The sequence below is a fragment of the Parus major genome, chromosome 8 (genome assembly GCF_001522545.3).
Source record: "Parus major isolate Abel chromosome 8, Parus_major1.1, whole genome shotgun sequence".
In the NCBI taxonomy this organism is placed as follows: Eukaryota; Metazoa; Chordata; class Aves; order Passeriformes; family Paridae; genus Parus; species Parus major.
The window spans coordinates 9,851,186-9,875,292 of record NC_031777.1 but is presented as its reverse complement, the minus strand read 5'-3'; the positions used below and the strand labels follow the sequence as shown (position 1 = coordinate 9,875,292).

General features: G+C 36.1%; 1 protein-coding gene across 1 annotated transcript; it reads left to right on the top strand.

Annotated features, from left to right (window-relative positions):
• The first annotated feature begins 100 nt into the window (after window positions 1-100).
• KIF14 (kinesin family member 14) lies at window positions 101-23,512 on the top strand. Its single transcript, XM_015636864.1, has 30 exons — window positions 101-149; window positions 1,849-3,021; window positions 3,378-3,632; window positions 5,041-5,128; window positions 6,593-6,688; window positions 7,682-7,734; window positions 8,071-8,101; window positions 8,457-8,564; window positions 9,693-9,809; window positions 10,448-10,566; window positions 10,870-11,042; window positions 11,399-11,546; window positions 11,643-11,706; window positions 11,899-12,083; window positions 12,787-12,889; window positions 13,103-13,263; window positions 14,013-14,160; window positions 14,775-14,927; window positions 15,509-15,635; window positions 16,241-16,334; window positions 16,841-16,979; window positions 17,407-17,507; window positions 17,912-18,006; window positions 18,712-18,933; window positions 19,080-19,264; window positions 19,869-20,027; window positions 20,552-20,671; window positions 21,534-21,608; window positions 22,280-22,415; window positions 22,528-23,512. The coding sequence occupies exons 2-30, from the start codon at window positions 1,937-1,939 to the stop codon at window positions 22,887-22,889; spliced, it is 4,902 nt and encodes a 1,633-aa protein (XP_015492350.1). The 5' UTR covers window positions 101-149; window positions 1,849-1,936; the 3' UTR covers window positions 22,890-23,512.
• The last annotated feature ends 595 nt before the right edge of the window (window positions 23,513-24,107 follow it).

The following is a 24,107-nucleotide window of genomic DNA, read 5'->3' as shown; positions in this document are numbered from 1 at the left end:
GGGGCGCCCCCTGGCGGCGCGGGGCGCTGCCGCGGGGCCGGGCCTGGGCGGAGCCTCGCGGAGCCAATCGGGCGCGCCCGGCGCGTTCAAACGGGGCGGGGGCGGAGCCGCGGCCCGAGCGGGCGGCGGTTGAGGAGGGGCGCGCTCAGGTGAGGGCGGCCTGGACGGAGCCTTCGGCGTTCCGGCGGGGCTTTCCCCCCCGAGGGCCGTGCTCTGGGTCGGCCGTGGGGCTCTGGGCCGTGTGGGGCAGCGGGTCTGGAGGTGCTGCAGCCTCTCCCCGAGGGCTGGTCGGTGGCCGTGCGGGGTCTGCCGGGGCTCGGCCCGGAAGGGAGGGGAGTTTTACTGAGGGATAACAGAGCTGCCGGTCGCTCCAGCTTTGAGCGCTTGCGTTTCGTATCTAGTTAGTGGTTGTAGTTCTTCAAAAACGAAGAATGAGCGTATTTCTCATTCTGAGTTCAGTTCTCTTGAACTGAACCTCATTCCTTATTTTAGAGCGAAGGAGCCTTTAATGGAGAGTTTCACTTTTCTCCCCATTTTCAGAAAGACTTTGTGATTATTCATTAGGCACAGTTGTGGCATGAGGAGGGAAAGACTTACAAGAGTTATATTAAAGCTGCATGGGAAGGATGGACTTTTCTAGTTTATACCGTGTTTCCCTATTTACTGACTGCTAGAGCGAACCACAAAGTTTGGAGTTTACTAGTCATGTAACATAGTTTCCTGTATCAAACTGGACTGAGCAATAAATGCACTGCTCTGAAATTTTGGTATTTTCCTCACAAGCTGGAGGCTATGGAAAGTGTGCAGTCATGACACGTGTAAGTGGATGCAATTGCATGAAGTCTGACAGTACTCTGAAAGCTATTGCTTACAAGTGTAGCATTAAAGAAAGCTTCTATTGAACCAGTGGCTAAATTATTTCTTCTACATCACTTGCTTTCATCTTGCCTTCCCTATTCTCCCCTGACCATGTACTGCTGTTGTTAATGATATTGTAGCTTTTGAAGGACCAAAGGTAGGTAACTTGTTGACTTGTAACCATGGATTAATTGCGGCTGGCAGCTCTGCAGTGGTTATTGATATCAAACCCATTACAACCTATGTTAACTATGATGTAGATGCAACAGAGAAAATATGTTTTCTTATTCAGATTACATATATAAAGCTTTCAAGATATTTACATGTAGAAAGGACAGGGAGTATATTTTACAGTTTTCTTTTGTTCCCTAGGCTAGGTGTCTTTTGTTTTGCTATGTGTCTATATACCAGAGTGCACTAAAATAACATCCAAAGGTACTGTTAATAGTTGTCTTTATTAACTGTCCTGTTTTGATATTGGGTTATATATTGCATATCAAAATCCTGAAAAAAAATATTCCTTCCATGTTAACACACTACCTATTCAAGGTTAATTTTGTAGTTCTGTTGTAGTCTATTAGCTGTGATACACAAAGAGTGTAAATAGATGTGAGTGATTGGAGACATCATCTGGAATTTCCTGAGTTTGGAAAGCATGGTAGATCACTTGGAAAAAATATCCATGGTCATCTTTGTTGCTAAATAATTCGATTGTTATTTTTACCAACTTTTGATTCTTTGTGATGCTTAGTTTACTTTCTGACACAAATCATGGAACTCAATAAATCAAGTCAAATAGCCTGTTGTTGGAAGCAATCATTCAGATATAAAATACTTTTTTTTACAAATGCTGGTAGTGAAACAGGATAGTAATTGTTCTTAACGTTTGGGAACATGTACTGCAGTATCTGTAAGGAGCTTCCCATGCAGTAAAACATAAGTCACACTGCACATAAGCATCGCGAAAAAATTTTTGTTTTGTCTCCCCAGATTCCTCACGAAGCAGCAACTAGAAATAATCATTTAGGAAAGGTGCTATACTTGTCAACATTTGGGTTTTAATTAGCTGGAATACAAGATGCCTATTTATGCAGTTCCTGCCAGGAGTCCTGCTGGGACACGATGTACGGCCGCTTTCCAGAAGGCTTCCTCACACAACACCCTGGCCAGCAGTAAAGTGTCTGGGCAGCAGCTGAGGCCACAGGTGTTGGGAGAAAAGGATTGTCTGACTTCATGTCCTCAGAATAAGACTGAGGAAGTAAATAGGACCTATGTGATTTCAGCTTGTGAAAAAGTGAGTGATATGTCAACTTCTTTTAAACTGGAAGGCAGATTAACACTCCAGAGGAGAACTGGAGCAAGCAAAAAATCAGTGTCTGGTAGTGATGCAACACAGAGTACAGAAGAACTACAAACAGAGAAAAGACTTACTCTGCGGAGGCGTGTGAGGACTGGCTCCACAGAGAAGAGTAAAATTAATCAGAATATTGTGTCTAGAAAGGAAAGTGATGACTTTGCACAAGGAAATGACAAGATTACACTTCCACAGAATATTAAGGGTACAGATGGTGTTAAACCAAACTTGAAGTTAACTGAGAGTCAGTCAAATACCAAGTTGCAGCATAACCTGAACAGCAAGAATTCCTTTGGTTTAGTTGGTGGTGTCTGTGAAAACGCTATCAACACGTGTTTAAGAGAGAAGACAAGCACTGCTGACACAAAGTTGCAAAATGAAGTTCCAAAATCAGAACGGTTCATTACCTCAAAAGGTACTGATAGGCTGTCAGGAGAACAACTGAATGAGAAAGACAATCTAAATAAGTTAGCTGGAAAGCAAAGGGTACAGCACTTGATGATAAAACACAGCATCTTGGAAAGACCGAAGACACCAGCAAAAGTTTTAACAGAAAGATTTACACCAAAGAGCAGGACTTCTCAAGATCAGCCATCTCTCAAGTCAGCATCATATGAACAAACACCTGATGTGCAAATTTTAGCCAAGAAACTCCCTAGTGTCTCTAGCTCTCTTCCTGTGAGTACAAGCTCAGAAACAAAAGTGAACACAGAAACTTTAGCTGAGAGCAGCAGTACTGGGGAAGATGTTTTCAAAGTGAAAAACAGCAAAGTGATTGTAGCTGTGCGGGTGCGGCCCCTTAGTAACAGGTTTGTATCCTGGACTTATTTCTGGTGCTAACAGTGTGTGTTGATTTCTATTTTGTACTTGCTATTTCATCATTGATCCAATAAGGATATAATACATACTTCGAAATCAGTTGATGCTTCATGCAACACCAAGATAGATTTTATTAGGAAACTGAATAGAGTTTATTAATGTTTGGGTCCGTTTTTTACATATTCATTAACAAAACTGTTTTGAACCTTAATACTTTGTATGTTCCTCAAACAGGTCTTTTTAGCAATGATCACTGTTTTTTTTTATTATTTTCCATTAGGCAGTGAAATGACTAACTTAAAGCATGCAGCTTATATTTTTTTATTTTCCAACCTTTTCCATTTAGAGAGAAAACTGAAAACTCATTCCTTGTGATCTCCATGAGTGGTTCAGAGACAATTGTACGAAATCCATCCACAAACCAAATTTACAGCTTCAGTTACGACTTCTCTTTCTGGTCTTTTGACAAGGGTCATCCTAATTTTGCAAGCCAAGCAATGATTTATGAAACTTTGGCACTGCCACTCCTTGAAAGAGCTTTTGAGGGATACAATGCTTGTGTTTTTTCTTATGGGCAGACTGGCTCTGGAAAATCATACACGTAAGTTGCTATTAATAATTGTTAAAATTCTGCCAATTGTTACGCAGGGTTAAGTCATGAAAGAGATTGAATGGAATAGATTTCAGAGTGATTGAATTGTGTTAAAAGGTTATTGTGTATTTTAAAAATAATTAAACCAGTATTTATAGCAATTAAGTACAAGTTAACTTTGAAATGTTTTAATGTATGTGACACTGAATTCTTTCTACTTTTAATGGAGAAAAGAAAAATTTTTCAGATATTTTAGTCAAGGAAAGCCTTTATTAATGCAGAGAGCTTGTCAGACTCTCCCAGTGCTGTTTTTCACCACTGTTTGTTACTTTGTGCATGAAGTGTCGTAGTAAAGTATAGCATATTTTTTGGAGAAGACATTTGAGCGATCATTATACTTTTGGTCCTTACACATCAGAACTTTAAATAAATCTAGATGTTTGTGGCACTGCTAATTTGAAATCAAATCTTTGCACAAAATAATCCCAGGAAACTAACCTTTTTAAGGTTTAGAGCCAATTGTGTATACCTTATTTATATTTTGAAATAGAATGCCTAGTGAGCTGTTTGGTTTCCAAATATGCATATTTATATATGCATATATTAAAATTAGTTTGAGTTTTTTAACTCTTTAAACTCTATAAACTACCCTTTAATAAAGGTAGTTGAGGACCAGAAACGTCTGTTCAATTTACAATAAATATAGAACTTACACAGAAGTAAGTTCTCTTATAAGTTGATGAACTTCCATTTTAAGTGGATGAATTCAGTTTTTACTTACACTGTTAAACAACAGTGCCTTTTTTGCCTAAAAGAAAGATAAACGCAGGATTGCAACTGTTATCCTATTTGTAGGGATTTTGTTTGGATTTTTTTCTTTCACTTGAACAATAACTTACCTTCACCCCTTTGTGTTTTGAGCAAGGTTGAAATTAGTACCAGGGTCCTCTTGTCAAGCTTACACAGCAGATTTCTGCTGTGCAGCACTGTGTGTCTCTTGACTGCAGGTGGATTATTCCAGTGCCCTGGTATGGTGCTGTGGCAGAACTCAACGGGAAAAAACTCCAGAGCTGGAGACAGGCTTAGGTTGCACTGAAAGTGTGCAGAGAATATAAAAAATGGACATGTTAAGATACTGAAAATCTATAGGTTTAGGCTCTTCAGCTGCTGTAGAGTCTTTGTTTTACTTGGGTTTTCAACATATTTCTCAATGGATGAAATAGAAAATACCTCTGGATGTCACCTTGTCCAACTCCACATTTAGACAAGCGCCAGTTTAGATCAGGTTAATTTCTGTTACTTATTGTTGTATAACTTAAAAGTGTGTGGCATGGCAACTGTAGATCTGTACAGTTAACATTAAAACTGTCTATGGAGAGTTAGAAAATTAATCCAGAAGGATTTTTGTTGACTGCAGAATGATGGGATTTGATGAAGATCGAGGAATAATTCCAAGGCTTTGTGAAGATCTTTTCAATCAAATAGCACAAATGGACAAGCAACAGGTGATATGCTTATGCCATTGACCTTCTATTGGAATATGAGGAAAGTGATACTTTAGTACTGATCCCTTTATTAGAGTTCATATTCTTTTGCTGATTCAAATCTTATTTGTATTCATAGCTCTGATTCATAGGGTTCCCTAAACAGTAAAAATCAACATTGTTTTGCTTTCCTAATGGCAGTAGTATGAGAAAGAAATATGGGCTTGATATTTTTGTTGCATCACTGGACTAGGATTCTTTCCTCTATATTGCGTGTCTTACATTTTAAGATTTATGAAAGGACAGGCAAAACAAAATCCCAGTGGGCTCCATACTTGCAGTGGAGAGGCAGTAAAATAGAGCTCAAAAATATGAGTTTATTATTAAACATCATGTATCAAAGCAAAATACACTGTAATAGTATTCAAATTATAGTATTCCATTTCAGTATTCTAGCTGAAACAAAAAATAACTCCCTTTACTTTCTTTATATTTCTTTCTGTGTGGTTGATTGTGTCTGTAATGACTGACTTGTGGTTCAATAGACCTTAACAATGAGTTAATTTTATTCAGGCAAACCTTTCCATTTTTAACTATTCCAAATTTCTTTACTACTTTATATTTTAATTCTAGGTATTGAATCCTAATACCTGTGAACATCTAATAGTCTAATCCTTCAGAAGATTTGATAGACACTGGAGAATTTAAGGAAGTTATTTATTGCTGAGTTTGGCTATAGAGTATAATTTATAAAAAATGCAGAGCTTTTTTTTTTTATTCCTTTGCTTTATGCACTGTGATTCTGTTGCGGTGAATTGTCTTGAGTCTTGTCTTTTTGATTCCAGTGCTTTAGGGGCTTAGCTGCAATCTTCCTTGTCTCTTAAAGAAAATACCATTCTTCTTGAAAATAGAGAAAAAGACTCAGATGCCTTCAGAGGAAAAAAATGTGTTTTTATGAAAGTGTTGTTGTGGTGTTTTTGGTTTTTTAAATTGCTGTGGGTAGAATCAAAGTTTAACTTTCCATTAGGTCATTCTGTTCCATGCCAGGATGTTGATAACATCAATCCATGCCTTCCCTGTGGCGAATATCATGCTGTAGAAGCACAATCCCTAAGGGAAGGTGATGATGAGTGCAGGTGCAAACAAAACAACATTTTCATGTACTAAAAGCCCAATGCTGAAACTTCTAAAGTGGATATATATGCTTTTTTTAAAGTGCTTTATAAATTCCATGTGGGAATGTCTATAGATGGAATTCCAATAAATTGTAGTTTTGGTCTTAACAGAGGTGTTACAGTAGATAACCTTCATGGGGTCCCTTTCAACCCAAACTGTTTCATGGTCTAATTTTTCTTGGAAAGTCCCTTCAGAACAAATGTTTATAACATTGAAAATCAGGATCTGATACTCTAAGTAAATTTTTGAAACTAAGGATGATGAATATGCTTTGTGTACTATATTAATAACTATTATTAATTTTATTAGGTTTTGTATCATCTTGAAATGAGCTTCTTTGAAGTATATAATGAAAAAATTCATGATTTGCTTGTCTTTAAAGCTGAAAATGGACAGAAAAAACAAGTAAGTTGCTCACAGAATCAAGTATCTGTATAACCTCGAAGTAGTGGCATTTATTCTGAAACAAAAATACAGAAAGGGCAAGTGATCATTGTTTTTTATCTAAGTGCCTTAGTTGTGAACCATGGGATTCAAGTAAAAAAAAACCTAAAAGTATCAGAATATCACCACACGACTTAAAGCAAAATGCTCATCACTGGAGAAATGCTAAGCAATGCTGAAATAGAAACAAAATGATTCAGTATAATCTATCAAAATAGTTGAAACCTCCCCTCATCTAAAAAGTTAAGACAATTTTATCAGCCTTAATAAAGTCTTCTAGAATATGTCTAAATCTCCAGCTTATAATAAGAATCTTCTGTACAATATAACTTGAGTTACAGTATTTTAATTTAGATGGAGTTTTCTTTTTTTGTTGCCTGGTTCTCTCTTAACGAGCTGGAGTAGAGGGGAAAGAAACCAGATTGGCCTGATTAACTAGTTAAGGATTATTGGTTAAACCAGTTTAGCTAGTGTTCAGTGGTTGTGTATTAGAATATGTAAAACCATAAATTAAATAAATTTGTCCTAAGTAGTGTATGTAGGGAAGAAATTTATTATGTCTGATTTATCAAAAAAAGGTGCATTCTTTGCTTTGACATTGGACATTATCCTGGAATTTGTGTGTAAATTTAATATTAGTTTATTATAGATTCAACAGATGGTAAGCAAAAGATGATATGCAACATCCAACTTGCTGTTGAAATAAGACCTTTACCTAAACTTGGGACTTACGTAGACTTGTTATAACGAAATCAAGAATGTACTGAAATTAAGAATGTACTGTCTTGTCTAAAGCAGGAGTGCTTTCACTCTGAGTTTTGCCAGTGAGTTTGGGGTAAGCTACGTAGAAATATAATAGATTTGTGCTGTAGAATCTTTTTTTAGGATATTCTTGAGTACTAGGTATAACTAATGCACTCCTAATAATTTTTATTTTGAAATTATTCTCATCAGCTTCGTGTAAGAGAACATCCAGTGCTAGGACCATATGTGGAAGGCCTGACAGTGTAAGTCTTAACTGTACTTATTTTAACAGATTTATGGTGTAATCCTGAGAGAGGATATCTTGAGGCTCTGTGAAAGCTTGTGTACTCACCAGTAAATTAAACAAGATCCCAGTGTTATGTAGTTTCAGAAAAATGCATACCTATGACTAGCTTGATATATTTTCTTCACTGTCTTAGTGAAATCTGAAAATGTGGAAGTCTCAAGACAACTGCAGCTTTCATTATGTATTTGTACTCTTTGTAACTGGGGAAATATTGCAGGACTCAGGCAGCAGGGAAATCTATAGAAAGAAAACTGTCTGAACCCAAACTTGTCTTTTTTTTCCCCCGCTCTAGGAATGTTGTTCGTTCTTATTCTGATATTCAGGTAAGAGTTTTTCAGTTACTAAAAGGGAATACAAGTATTTCTACCTGCTCCTTTTCTGCTCACTGCTGAAAATTAAATTCTATGGATGGGAAGAAAATGTTTAACAGACTATCCAGTAGTCTCTGATATTTCCGCTTATTTTGTAAGAGTGATGAAGACTAGTCCTATATAATGGAGCTGAGTAGATTTGTACAGTCAAGTGTCACTGTTCACATAGTTATTTCTAAAGTTTAACTTTTAATTCTTCTCTTATAGACATAATTTATGATAATAACTGTATTTGCAAACATTTAAATCTTCAGTTAACAATCCAAAGTAGGGCATGGTTTCATCTCATGACTTTTGTCTTTTACAGAGTTGGCTTGAACTAGGAAATAAGCAGAGAGCAACAGCTGCTACAGTAATGAATGACAAGAGCTCTAGATCCCATTCTGTCTTCACCCTTGTCATGACACAAACCAAGGTATTGCTGGAGTTTTTTGTATCTGTTCAAATCTGGTAAAAAATTCTTTTGTGTGCTGCCTAGAAAGTTGTGAGAATATACTTGAAGATCTTCAAATAAAGCACAGGGCATTTTAACATGGCTTTCTACATCACAAAACTTGTTTTATTTTACATGCTTTGAGTAGGTTCTGATGTCTTTGTGCTAAGTATATTTATAGCAGCAGTATAAATATGTCTTGGCTGACAGATCTAGGAGTAGTTCCAAGCTTCTCAGTGTGAGTTTTGAGATGTAGCAGGAATCCTAACTGAGGCCAAATTGAATTTCACACTGCTGCCAACACATCTTAGCTTCTAAGAAGGTTAGACTGTGTGAGGTGTGTGTCTATGCTGAGTTCTTGCAGGCAACAAACTGGGGCAGTGGTAGGAGATGCAACTTCTGCTCAGTTTCAACACACTTCACTGAATAAATACTTTCTTGCTTCAGGATACCTCTTCCCCAAGTGTCTCCAGGATATAGGGACTACAACTCCTCATCTGATTTCCAGATGCTTAAAAGACAAAACCTGACTTAGTGATGTGGGTCTGAAGACAGAAATGGAATAGGTAGAGCTCCTCAGGAGTCTATAGACTGTCAATTTTCTCCATTGACGAATGACTTGTTGGTTTGGGGTTTTTTGTTCTTGATTGATTTAATTTTTTGTCCCAGTTTCCTGGATTTTCTCCTTTTTTCTTCTCCTTGATATTCTCACCACTACATAGATTTTTCTCGATCATAGCTGGTCTTGAGCTTCTCCACTGACTCCTTAACTGCTTTTCATTGAGCTAAGTTATTAACAGCTTACTGATTTGCATGTTTATTGGATAACTGCAATTGGATTGACTGCAGTCATCAAACTTCAGACCCAAACCCCTAGCCTGGTAATCTGTTGGGTTTGCAGTTCATGCTTGAGCAGTTATTCAGCCACAACCAACTGATTGTTTATAAGTCTGAGCTTGGTCTTCAAGGGATGTACGCAAGAGTATCCTGTCAAAAATTTAATGGTAGCATGAAATTTTTATGTATTTAATGTAAACAGCTTGTCTGATTTCTGGTTATCCTTAGGCTTTTTATTTTGGTTTGAATGCCAGCATGTCCATTTCTTTCCAGGTAGAATTTGTGAATGAAGAACAGTGTGAACGTAGACTCACCAGTCACATAAATCTAATTGATCTTGCTGGCAGTGAGTGCTGTACAAAGGCTCAGACCACTGGAGAAAGGCTGAAGGTAAATAAAGAGATAGGAATCAAGCCATTTCCACAGATTTCTAAGAATACCCTTAAACTCCAAAGCATGCTCACCTAATGGGACTTTGAGGCAGGAACTGTAGCCATAAAAGGATATCTATATAGCCGTTATACTTACCAGTATTACATCACATTTTGCCAGTGAGGGTGGGTGGCATGAAGAAGCTGTTTGGACTGGGCAATGTGGCAGATCTTGCTTAGAACACCTCTCCCTGTGTTATGTAGGTCTAATAATCCTGCAGGAGGAGTAAGGGCACTGGATGGATGCATTTCTGTTTGTGTGGCTTTGGAAATCATGAATCAAATATCATATGGAATTGAGGTTTGCCCCTTTTTGGGGGCATCTAATTAAGTAGCTTTTTCTAATAAGAAACTTTATTTCAAGCTGCCCTCATAAGTTTGATGGTTCTTAACACTACTTATTTTCAAGGCAGGGTCTTTGTTCTTTCTAAATGCAGATGCTCTTGCATCTTATTGCTTTTTTAATAACTGGTGACATTTAATGTGGTACAGCTGTAGCATACATTAAATGAATGTAACTAATCAACAGTACAGTTGATAACATCACACAAGAAACTGCAACTGTATTATAAATATTTTTATTTTTGCTTTGTGTAGGAAGGTGTGAGTATCAATAAATCACTGTTGACCCTTGGAAGGGTTATTTCTGCACTGTCTAAACAATCTCAAAATGGAAAGAAAACTTTCATTCCTTACCGGGAATCCGTCCTTACTTGGTATGTACGTTATATCTAGAGACAGAGGCTTTCTGAGACTGTGATTTTCTATTCATGAGGCACCACTTCCCATCCTTTTTCTCACTGTCTCTCAAATGACCTGTGGAATGAAGAAATTAAACTATTGCCCCAGATAAAGACTAATCAGGAGCTTGGTTTGTATTTTAAGTAGCTAACAGGCCCTCTCAAAAAAGTAGCAAGACCCTGGGTATTTTGTATTTAATCTGTTACAATTGAGAAGTTTCGAATTTTTCCATCAGTGTGAGGACCAGGGATTGACTGGTATTCTCCTGTCCAATGAAGGCTGTTAAAGGAAAGTCTTGGTGGCAATTCCCAAACAACCATGATAGCCACAGTGAGCCCAGCTGCCAGCAGCATTGAGGAGACGCTCAGCACCCTTCGCTATGCAAAACAGGCTTGTTCAATTATCAACATTGCTAAAGTAAATGAAGATGTAAATGTCCAGCTAATCAGAGGTGAGATTGATATCTGTAGTCTTTCAGGGTTGTCATTTGCATGTGTGTTTAGCTTATTTCTTCTAAGAGTTGTTACTACTAATATTCTGTTGTGTTGACTGTCCCCTGGTCAACTAGACTAATACAGTTTGGGATGTCTTCCTTTTAATATTATTTTTCTTTGCGAGCTTGAGGTGATGTATTAGGCTACATCTGACCTAACTGAGATGTTAGGTCATCTAACTGGATGAGAACTGGAAATAGAGAAAAGTATTTTGTTTTTAAATAAGTAGCAGGATTAATTTTGTACTGTTTTGCTGAATTGTGTTTTGCCTTCATTTTTTATGTGTACTGCGTGTCTGGTTTGTCTAATGTAGAATTAAAAGCTGAAATTGAAAAACTGAAGGCAGCTCAGAAAAGTGCTCTGAACACTGACCGTGAAAAATACAGGCGTTATTTGCAGGAAATAACATCTCTGAGGATAGAATTGTGTCAGCAGGAGAGGAACATGGCAGAAATGCAAAGGTCAGGCACTCATTGGTGTCTTAATTTAAAATGGAAATGATACAATTTATATACTGCAGTTTTTCTCCTAATATGTTATTTTTTCCACATATTAAGGGCCTGGAAAGAAAAACTTGAACAAGCAGAAAAAAGGAAATTGGAAGATATAAAAGAATTGCAGGTACATTTTTTTTTATATAGGACAAAGTACAGAAAATATACTCTCAGCAAACCATGCAGAAGAATGAGAGTAGCTGTAAGATTTGGTTTCCTGGATACTCATCTGTTAACAGATTGCTGTGATTTCTTAGAAAAAATGTAAATATTTGAATGCGTAAATTGTTTTTTAATGCAGAGCTCTTTTTTTATCTAGAAAGCTGGAATTGCATTCAAAATGGACAATCATTTACCAAACCTTGTCAATCTCAATGAAGATCCTCAGCTTTCTGAGGTGCTGTTATATATGATCAAAGAAGGAGAAACTACAGTTGGAAGGTGTACACCAAATTCAAAACATGATATCCAGCTTTCCGGAGTGCTGATTGCTAATGACCATTGGTTTGTTGTGTTCTTTTTTTATTTTAAGTTTTTTCTCGCCCTTCCCTTTCATTTGGGAAACACTCTTCCTTCTGGCAGTAACAAAATACAGTTTTCTAGCCAAGAAAATACTATGTAGGGATATTTTTTGTACTGCTCAATGATTACGGCAACTACCTTCTGTTCTCTCTAGAAATCTGTTAACAGAGGTAGTTTGGTTTCTTTGTTCATTTCATTCATGCAGCAAAGTTTTCTTCTGCAGCATTTCTACATGAATAAGACCTGATCAAATAATGCTGTGTGATAGATAATTAGTATGTTAAGTTCAGTGGAAAAGTGAAATGCCATGACAGTTCTTAATTTAGTAAAAATAAACAGCAGCTTGGCTGCACTGCAGAAATACTGCTTAAAGTGCATTCCATGCAACCAATCCTTGAAAAAAATGCTGTAGGAAATGTAACTAATCAGTTACTAAAAGCATCACATAATCAAAGAAATTCACAGTGTATTGTAGTAATTTTCTAGCAGTGGATTCCTAGATATAAATATAGGTTCTCTACCAAAATATAGGTTGTCATTCATTAATTGTGTTGTACCTAAACAGTACGAAGACAATACACATCTAGGAAAACAGTAACATCTAAAGCCTGCATTTTAGTCTATTAAAAAACATCACTTGGAATTATCATGAGCTGCTAATACTGTAAATGTTTCTTGTTTTCAGTGTTATTAAAAATACTGATGGCAAAGTAAGTATTATTCCACTTAGAGAAGCCAAGACATATGTAAATGGGAAATGCATTTTGGACCCAACAATTCTGCATCATGTAAGTAATTGATCTAGTAATAATAATTTGTTCATGTGTTGGTTTCTTTGCTTTGTTAATATCTTGGCTTCAAACTGCAAGTTTTCCGAGAACACTGTGTAACCATAAATAGGTTTCTTCCTCTTTGATTTCTAGCTTCACCTGCATGTTTTAAGCACTGAAAATTTGCTTATAAATCTGAAAGTTTCAGCAGATTTTTTTTCCTCCAAACAGGGTGATCGAGTGATCCTTGGGGGAGACCATTATTTCAGGTTTAATCATCCAGCAGAGGTTCAGAAAGTTAAAACACCTTCTTGTGGGACTTTGTGTTTGCATGATGGTCTTAAAGATTTTGAATTTGCAAAGAATGAGCTGCTTATTGCACAGCGAACACAGTAAGTATTGATTCTTCTTGTTCTGAAGATAAGTTCAATTGTTAATTAAACCATGCAATTAGTTTTAGAAGTAACTGAAGATTATTAATTATTTCACAATGGGGAAAGTTGGAAAATGGCAACTCCATTTATAATGGAAGTCACAGACTTGGCTGAAATGATTCACTCCTCTAAGGTTCAATCACCACAAGCTAATCCAGGTACCAACAATGTAGAGCACTATTATAGAAACACTTAGCTGCAGGGATCCTCAGAGTAGTGTATCTCTTCAATCATGTATCTCCCCAAGCATATGATGAGTATGAACATGACTTTAAAGACTGAGAAGAAAATGACTTCGGAAAATGAGAAGAACCCAAAATAATAACCTTGGTCTTCTGTGGTGGAGAATTTGAGAGACAGTGAAATATTATTTATACTTACTTCATTATGGGGTGTTATTAAACCACAAGGCTTATTGACTTAAAATTTAGTTTTGCATCTTAATGTGATTGAGTTTGCATTGCAATTTAAATTCTTTAAATTTGTGAAAATGATGTAATAAGAATGGAAATTGAGTGGACTTTGAAATTCTGGAATGTCTTCTGTATTTACATAGGAAGTGTCTACCTTTTGTCGTGAAATCAAAACTATGTAAAGTGTTTACATTATTTTGTTAAAAAAACTCTTAAACTCTCATGACAGAAAAATATATTATATGCATCTAATAAGAGACAAAGAGCAGTAATTTAAATGTATGACACCTGTAGGCTTGAATCAGAAATTGAAGAGGCACGACTCAAAGCCAAGGAAGAAATGATGCAAAGTGTCCAAATAGCAAAAGAGATGGTTCAGCAAGAACTGATGTCACAAAAAGAAGCGTATGAGAGCAAAATAAAATCTTTGGAAGCAGAGGTGGTAAGTTGCTATTGCATCATTACATGAAATTTATCAATAAAGGAAACCAGAACCTGCAGTATGTGTTATCTGCTTGTTCGGTGCTCAGTTGGGCTTGGTTTATGTGTTTTTTGTTTTGGTTTTCTTTTTCTTTTGCATATTATAGCAGCAGTTTTGTGAAACCTCTTAAAAAAGTCAGCCTTAATAACAGAAGTTGTCAAGTAGTTATCCTCTGCAGAGTCCTTTCAGGGATTGTAACTTGTAAGCAAAGAAAAATACCTACAGAATCTACCTTATTGCATGAGGCTTTTAAATCACTACACTGCATTGATTAATACAGTTTTCTTTCCAAGCTTGCATGCTACTTTGTAGTTGGTTTTTTGGTACAGTTGCAACATGGATAAGTTAGTATAGAATAGTACATCATGGTAACACAATAATGATGTATCTCATAGCTTAGATATTCTGTGGAAAACCTAAAGTTATGCTTGTGAATTGGGACATAACCATTGTTGACGTTGAGTTGTGCATGTCACAGAGGCTGTGAGTTTTAAATGTATTGAGTATCTGCCTGAAGGATGGGTCAGAAATACTGAAGGAGTATTCCTCCTCTCACTTTTCCTTTTTGATATTAGAGAGAAGAATCTCTTAAGAAGCAAATCCAAGAACAGAATAACCAAAAAGCCAAAACTAAAATACAGGAGCTGGAGAAGGCCAAGAAAAGCCTTGAGCTAGAGCTCCACTTCAATAAGAAGCGCTTAGAAATGGAGACCTTAGCTACCAAGCAGGTAATTTAAAAAAACACCTTTTAAGGTAATAAACTGATTTGGTTGGGAGGTGCTTTTTTTGTATGTTTTTTAAATATCAGTTTAAATATCAGTTATTGTGTACTTTCTACTTGATTTTATGCAGAACCGATGTTTTGTTTGCAACCTGAGTATGGTAATGTATTCATGTTGGGGATTAACTAATGCTGACCTTATTACTTAAATAATGTGGATGGTTTTGTTCCTGCACCAAAATTTAGCAACCGCTGCCTCTAGCAAAAGTTATTACTCCAGACATTAATGTAATTAATAACTGAGATTTGGCTAGCGTTCATATATATATGACTGCTGCAACAAATAAAACTTTTTTAAAAAGCTGTTCCTTTTTAATTCCATTATTTTTTTTGAGCATTGCAGTATGTAAGCAAACCCAGAGAACTGTCAGTTTGAAAGTTAATTATTTCATATTATTATAGCAGATGCACAGTATAAAATTAATTCTGTGAGTCTTTAAAATGGCAGGATCAAAAAATTTATCTTCAACAAACAGCATTAGGAGTTTTAGATTTATTTTTTTTTTACCACTACCCATTTTCTCCAAGGCTCTAGAAGACCATACTATTCATCATGTAAAAATAGTGGAAGCTCTGGAAGCTGAGAAGCAGAAGATTGCTGAGGAAATCCATACCCTTCAGAAGAATCATGGAAGTGGGAATAAATCAGTGATGAGTATGTATATGCATAATGTTGCAAAGCCAGTGCTGGCTTCTCTTTTTCTCAGTGGGCATGAGTGATGGGTATTGATACAGGAACTTTTTGTGTTTCCCTAATACTCTAGTGATCCTGAACAAGAAGTCTTCTGGTTGTTAGTCCTTTCTATTCATCAGCTGTGTGTATTGGACTGTGTTAAAAACTGTTTAATCACACTTAGAGTGGTTAGGTGGACATACCTGTAGTCTGTATTTTTTCTAGTTGCTTAAAAGTCCTTCCCTGTCTGTCTCCACTGGTCAGGCATTAATTCATTGGGGAAACTGTTGTAACAGAATTTGTTTTCTTCAGTTTCCTATCTTGGATTAATAATAATAATAATAATATGGTGTCTGGTGTTATGCCTCTGTTTCTGAAATATCATTTACCTAGCCATTTAAAAGGGTAATCTTGCCTGGAAGAGTAGTTGCCAATGTGTTGGGAATTCTTGAAACTATTGTTAGCTAGATTACTTTTTTGCATTTGGGTTGTGGTTTCTTTTCTGCCCTTTATGTTTTTTTAACCCTGAAGTTGCTGCATCGCATAGTTTGGTTCACTAAGTTAGTATGTTTTATGTTCTTTATTAGTTCCACTGAACTGGAAGTCATTGAAGCTGTCTGTGATGATTAGAGAGGCTAACGCCATTAGCAGTGCATTAGAGAAAAACACTGTTTTCTGCAGGTCAGTATCTGAGTTACTTGATTATGATGTGTATATGTAACGGATATATAATACTTATGTATATATTTGGGGGTGGATTTGGGATGTGCAGTGAGCTGTTGGTGTTTCTTTTAACAGTCTTGTGCGATTAAACATAATAAATTTCTTTTCTAAACTATTGTTAGTTAAGAGTGTAACTGAGCCTTGTTACTTTGAAATGTGAATTTCTGATTTGAATTTTAGATGAAGCTTTAAAGATATGCTATAGATAATTTATTTTGAATGCAGTGTGCTTTGGAGGTGAATCATTGCATGCCCATGTCTGCCTTATTTTGGTTCACGTATCCAAGTGGCCCTAAAGCATGGTAACTGTGAGATGCAATATGTCTGAAGAAATTTTTGTGTTTGTCATGTTTTTAGCCTCTGTATAATTCTACCTACAAGCATCTTGTTTATTTTTGCAATATTAATGTTTTTTTTTGTCTTTATTTTTGTCTTCTTGTTTTTTAACTTTCTCCAATACTTAGGCATGACAAAATTGATGATAAAACAGGTACAGTGTCTTCTATTCAGGTGCAGGTTCGTAACATCAAACTGGGAATAACAACTTTTTGGAACCTAGAGAAATTTGAATGTAAACTAGCGGCAATGAAAGAACTCTATGAGGTCAGTAACAATGGAAGAAGAACCACTAGTAATCAGTAATATTTTTCAAGGATAAGGTTTTGATAATGCATACAGGAGGAAAATCTTGGTGGTCCTTTGTGTTGCATATCTTAACAGCAATACAAATGACTACTTTTCACTAAAAACATGCAGATGCATTTGTCTGTCAAACAAAAAGAATACAATAGAAACAAGTGACTTCAGGTCATTTTGTGTAGAGAGTAAGGAGCAGTAGAACAAGGACTGCTTTGTGATTCTTTTGGTTGTTCAATTATGTTGTAAAAACTTGAATTTCTAAAGGAAACAATAAAAATAATAGAAAAACTTCAGTTTCTATTATTGTGTTCTGTTTATCCATATGTTGACTACTTTATAACTTTTCTTTTTTTAACTCTCCTCCTCCCCTGTGCTTGCTTTATTTTTTCAGAGTAATGATAGAAATAAAGCTGTTGATGTGTTTTATGATCCTGCTGATGAGTGGGAACCTGACCTTTCAGACAGCTCCATTTCCTTGCTTTCCAGAAGAAGGTAAAAGTAGTTTGTAGCTACTCTTCTATGCTTAAAACAAAGCAAATAATTGTGTAATTATCTAAATATGCTTTGTTCCACTCTCATACACTTATGTCATCTGGTGAGTCTTCTCTTGTGTTCACTCATTCTCTTGGATTTCCTCCATGGACAAAAAAACGGGGCAAAAGTCTCTAGAGCTTTCCAATTTTCAGTGCAGGTATAGTTTTTAATGTTTCCTTCCCTCTTGTATGCTATCAAAGCATTGTTTTTAAGGAGTAAATTGCATGTGGTCTGGGTCTGTTATTTTAAGTTTCAGCCTAATAACTGTTTATGACTGACTCGCATATTTGTTCAAGCTGTAGCTCATCATGGAAATGCTTTTTTTTCAATGTTTTTCATGTTCTTTTATCATCCTTTCTTAGAAGTAGAAGCTTCATGAAGAACAAGAGAATTTCTGGATGTTTGTCTGAGATAAAATTGCAATCTATACAGAATAAACAGACTTCCTATCTATCAGGTATTTGCTAAATGGCAGAACACCTTTCATTTCATACTGAGAATTTGAACCCACCACATGCATAAAAAGCAGGTGCTTCTGATAGTTGTTTAAAAACCTGGGGATGGAAAGCAAAATTAAAAATCTCCTGCTTATGATACCTTCAAATTTATAATATAAAGGTGTTAACAGCAAGGGTTTCTATATTTTTGGTTATCCCTTCTTAGGGCAAAAACTTGCTGACCAGCACTTTAGGAGCCTAATTTAAGAAATTTATCTAGAACATTACTCTGCCTAACTATGTGGGTTAACTGGTGAAAGATGCTGAATCCTAATACAGTAATATGGGGACTTAATTTGCTTGAATTATTGCTATTCATTCAATTCCTGAGGTTTCCCCAAGCATTTGGCCAGGTTTTACAACCATTTTTTCCCTGAAATATAGGATGCTTTAGTCTTCCAAATACTTGTATGCATTCAGTTATTTTAGATTAGTTGAATTTTATTTTTTATTTGATCGTTGAAACAAATGTATTCATGTTAAAGAATTCCACTATGGAATTTGTACTAAGAGAATTTATAAATCATTTAGAACGTTTTACACATTTTTTTCTGAATGACCGTCTTATGTAGGTGAATGTCTACATAAGTTATAAGTTATATACACTGACTGCTCACTGCTGTGAAGAGTTTCATGCATGTCTGTTTTGCTTCTACCTTGTACAGGTTTACTGAACAAGTCCAGCATATGCTCAAGCATTTCTGAATTGTTTCTTCCTGGAATTTGCAAGGAGTCTATAAGTTCAGCTTTAGATTTGCTTGGACAGAGTCGTGAAGGAGGAAAAAGCATAGCAGATAGTCTCCTAAGTAATTTGTTTATAATCTTTTCTGGGGTGTCTGCCATTTCAAAAGCCTATGAACAGCAAGATGAAGAATGTCAGGAAAACAGTAAGTCTTGTTTTCATAGTGGTTTAAACATTTCTTATGACTTCTTTCAGATGCACAAGCATTCATGTGTTTTTTAGTCACATGAATTAATGTTCCTACGTTCATTTGTAAAGGAGATGGAGCTGATAGATCTCTTTCTCTTATAGTTTTCTCTCTTGATCGTGCTGCTCAGTCCTACAGCATCAGAATTGTCTCTGCTTTTGACCAGATTGTGGTTATAAGTAAACTCTGGCTTAATAATGTCCAAAAGTGTCCTGGATCTAGAAAAGTTGATGAAGAAATGCAACAGGAAATAATGAACTTGGGAGGTTATTTACAGTTGCTGTTGCAGGTAAAGCATATTAAAGAATTCATCTGTGTGTAGACAACTTCTCTGTCTTGATGTAGTATTTATTGCAGACTTGCTAAAAACACTTAAATGTCCAATATGTGTAATGACAAACTAATGCACCTAAGGAAGATAAATAGCCAAGTCTGCATTTTTTCTGGCTAAGCTGGTAGTTCCATGTGCTACTAGAGAGTAATGCAGACCTTCCTGTGTCCAGGCCCTGACAGAAGCATTGGTTCTTGCTTGTAAAATGGTAAAATTAAACATATAATAAGAGCAAATGATAGTTTAGATAGTGAGGTGCTGCTTCTTATGAGGTGATGTTTATACACTCATAAACCAGTGGCCAGTAAATATTATTTTTGTGCACACTACAGCCTTATGAATCTTTTTTTCTTTTAAAACTATGCAGTATAATGGTATTGTTGCTCTGTGGTTGGAAGGCATGATTTTATAGCTGTGATAGATAAGCTATTTAAAGTAGGAAGATGTAAAGCTGAAAATGCCTGAATATTGTGTGCTAGGAACTCCTGCTGTATAGCAAGTGTGCATTCTTTGACCAAAGGTGCTTTATGGCATCAGTGAAAGATGTGCCTTTTTTTCTCAGGGGTGTTCTTCAGATATATCCTCGATGGTGGAAGAAGCATGGAACAAAGTAAACCAAACAGTGAAACAAGCAATGAAATGCATAGGACACTTGGCAGTAGTCACAACAGCTGATATTTCACTTCCTGAAGAGAACAACATTCCTGCCTCTAGTCTACAGGTGAAGAAATATTTCTTAGAAATACTGATTATGAATTAGGAATTCTAGTGTTGAGGTCACACTATCAGTAACTACTCAGGAGCAAATCATTCCATATACCGACTTCATCAACTGAATTAAGATATTTAGAGTTTACCTAATACTTCAAATTCAGGGTGAAAATGGATGTATTTATACCCTTTTTTTCCTTAAAAACCACATCCTGTAAATCTGTGTAAGTTAAACCTATGAAGAGAAAGAAGTGTATGGTGCTTTTAGGACTGTACCTGCACCGAGATTATACAAGTCTATCTGTTTCACTGAAATTCGCTATTTATATTTTACTAATCTGTGTGTAAGTACTGCATGGAATTCACAAAAATATGAACAGAGCTTCTGTGGTCCAAGGAAGATGTGTCTGAATAAATCTGCACTGAGTAATTTGCTCAAAACAAAATTATTTCTAGTCTACTGTAGAAATCTGTTTTAATTCAAGACCACATCTGTTTCTTTAACCAGTGCATTTTGAACCTTTGTTTTAAAAGGAATTTGTACTTGCCATTTATGATGGAGTAGGCTCAGGACTGGAATGTCTCATTGATGCTGTACAGGAGAAAGCAAGAACAGTACAGAAAGAACTTGTGAAACAATGTCCACAAAATGAGGTGAGATGAAATGAAGATTAGAAACTGCTACTCTATCTTGGGAGACACTTGATCATGTTTTGTTTTTTGTACTTGTATTTTAAATCATGAGGAAGATGATACTGTAGGGAGTTAGGCAAAGTAGAGACTAAAGTATAAGCAATAAGCACCATGGTTAAAAATATTTCTGTAACTGCTAGAAAATTCCAGTAGGGAGGTTACTTGTGTACCCCTTGGAAACACCACTTTCTTAGTGGGTAAGTCCTTTTGACAGAGAGACTGGCTGAATTCCAAGAAAATACTTAGTAAAGACTGAAATCATCTGAGTAATAAATTGTTCCTCTCAAGGAAAGCAAAACTTTCTTCCTACTCTGGTTTTCACTGTTGTCATTCCTAATCATACAGATAGTAGTGAAACCATCCAAAATATTTTATTTCAATGTCTTTTGCTTAACTCCCAAATAGTTTGTTTCCAGCAAAAGGAACTGAACACTCTGCTTTCCAAATAACACTGTTCACTTGCAGCAAATCCTTAAGTATCTGTAGGATTTCTGCACATGCTTGTCACTGGTGCAGCTACCGTGAAAATGGAAATAAAACACCAGAGCTACCCCTGCCACTTAAAATAATAGTGATACAAAGTTACAGGACAACTGTTCTTCAGTGAATATTTAAACGTGTTCATTGGATCCTCCCATAGTAAGGGTTTTAAAACCTTGCAGATGTAATTACATGTATTTTACCAGTTAAATGTTTTTTTGGAAAAAAATTGCAGAAAATGATTTTTCTTTTGGGTATTTTTCTCCTTAGTGTGTTTGTTCTTTTTCTTTTAATCAACTTTGACTTGAATGAAGTATACAAAATAATTAAAAGTTTCTTGTAGATTCAAAATCGAATAAAGGATAATGTGGTGGCATTAGCCAGATTCCTTGAAAATAACATGTCTTACTGCAGAAAGGTAAGAGAAATGTTTCACAAAAATGTCCTTTGAGTCTGGTATTTAAATTTTAAGGATGCATTTATCTAAGAAGTGGAATGTGTGTATACATATATATATATATACATGTTCATACATACTGTATATTTATGATTGCATGATAACACTTCCTGTCAGAGCAGCATTCCTGACTGGAATGACTAACTTTCCTTGATACTACATTTCCACTCAAAGCTCTTTTATTTTAATTTTACTTAAGCTAAAAAATTTCTGGAGGTACTTGTATCTTCCTTTTTGTGCTCGTCTTGAACAGCCTAACTAACGGTTGTGTGTTTTTTTAAGTTGAAAGATCAACTTTGCTAGTGTAATTGTTTTATAACTGCTGTCATCATTTATGACCACAGTTACTGGTATTTTGAATTAAAAGCCAGGATAGATGACTTATCTTCTATGAGCCAAACATTTCCTGGATTTTCATGTAATTTTCTTTTTTATTTTCCTAACCCTGTCAACCATATGCACCTCTTTTCAGTGCTGTCTTATATGACAATAGGATATTAGCAATGTTATGGATTTGATTTTGTGTTTCAGTATTGGCTTGATCTATGTGACTGAAACCGTAACAGACATGTTTAGTACTTAATATACTATGATGTATTTGATTCTCATTGAATTGCTCTTTATTAATACAGAAAGAAACAGAATCTCAGTTGCCAGAAGACTCTCTATATCAAGAAATAAAGAAGAGCACTAAGATTGCTGTGAAGTATTTGGAACTGGAGCAGTGCCTGACTGAAGTCTGTCAAATTGTGTCTTCTGTGTTACAAGGTATTTAACAACTGTAACCTACGGGCTACAGGAGACTTGCAAAGCAAGGGAGAGGGCTCTTTGGTATCTGCAAAATGCTTTATTTGATTCTTCTTGGTTTTGTTTCTCATAGGGTTGTACAGAAACACCAGCCCTCTCAGGAGCTTTGCAGGAAATATTTCTGTTATTGCTGGATATGTTAACAACTATTTCAGTTTATTTGCCTTGTCTTCTACAAACAACCCTATCCAGAAAATGCACGTGCCTTTTATGAACCTGGATGAATTGGACTCGCTGGTTGATTCCCTTATTATGAATTTTGAACTTGAACAAGGACAGCCATCATTGCAATCTCAAATTATTTGTAGTGAAACTACTGAGACTCAAGGAGGACAGGTTGAAACAGGTCAGGTGGAATTTGCTTGGAAATGGAACGGGATTCCAGAATGCACACAGACTCCTGAGCTTTCTCCTGGTAGGATAGAATGGGTATAAAATGTTATTATCAAGAAATTAAAGAGAACTTTTTCCTATTGCAATATATCACAAAACCCTAAAATTTATTGCTAATATTATTAGTGAGTGAGTGGTGGGAAAGTAAAATGCCATGTTTGTATAAGTATCCTGTATTTCAACAAAGAAAAAAATATATTCTTTAAGAGGCTGTCAAACTTCCAAATATATTTCCTTTCGTTTTAATAGAAGTCTATTACGACCTAAGTTTATAATTAATAATTTATTTTTTTTGAGTTTTTGCTTTACTTCAGCTGCATTATGATCTAGTAATGCTACTGCAACTTGAAAGTGTTTTTTAATGCCTTTTTTTAAACAGAGAAAAACTTAGTATTTTTTTATGTAGAGGAAAACAATGAGAGCTAGTAAAAGTACTTTGCAATCTTATTTGATGAATGCTTTTTAAAGTGGTTTTTAGTTCACTGAAGAATCTGGGCTTGAAGTATCAATGATGCTGTTCAAAGTGATCTGAAGTAAGTGTATGTTGGATTTGTTGCTAGTGAGTTATCTTTTGATTGCTGAAATAATTCATTATTCATATTGGAATAGAAGCATATCTGTTCCTAAATAACATATAAATTACTCCAGCTTGTAATTACTTCCAATTCATTACTTCCTTGTGCTTGTTATCATTGTTTAACATCTTACTTTTGGTGTAATGGCTGAAGTTAACAGGAAGGATGGAAATTAATTTGCATGGGTTTTAGGGGGCCTGGACTAGCACAGTTTACTCACAACAGTGCTGAGACATTCATAGGGTAAAACCTAAGGTTTTTTCCTATACATCAATGTGTCTGTTGTGGTTTAAGTCCAGCTGGAAAATAAGCGCCACACAGCCATTCCCTTTTTTCCCCACCAGTGGGGGAGAATCAGAAGGGTAAAAGTGAGAAAATTCCTAGCTTGAAACATAGACAGTTTAATAGGGAAAAGCCCCATACACAAGCAGAGCAAAACAAGGAATTAATTCCCTGCTTCCCATGGTCTTTCCCCATGAACTGCAGGGGAATCTCTGGTCCCATGCATGCCTGGAGCATTTCCTCTGCTCCAGCATGGGGTTTTGGGTCCCTTCCACAGGGTGCAGTCCTTCAGGACCAGCCTGCTGCAGTTTGGATCCCTCATGGAGTTACATGTCCTGCCAACAAATCTGTTCCAGCATGGTCTTTCTCCGGGTGTCCACAGATCCCTGCCAGGAGCCTACTC

Coding starts and splice junctions, on each gene's coding strand:
- KIF14 (XM_015636864.1), top strand. CDS start 1,937: ATGCCTATTTATGCAGTTCCTGCCAGGAGTCCTGCTGGGACACGATGT. Junction 8,102..8,456: donor GTTCTTATTCTGATATTCAG/GTAAGAGTTTTT, acceptor TGTCTTTTACAG/AGTTGGCTTGAACTAGGAAA. Junction 20,672..21,533: donor AACAATGTCCACAAAATGAG/GTGAGATGAAAT, acceptor AGTTTCTTGTAG/ATTCAAAATCGAATAAAGGA.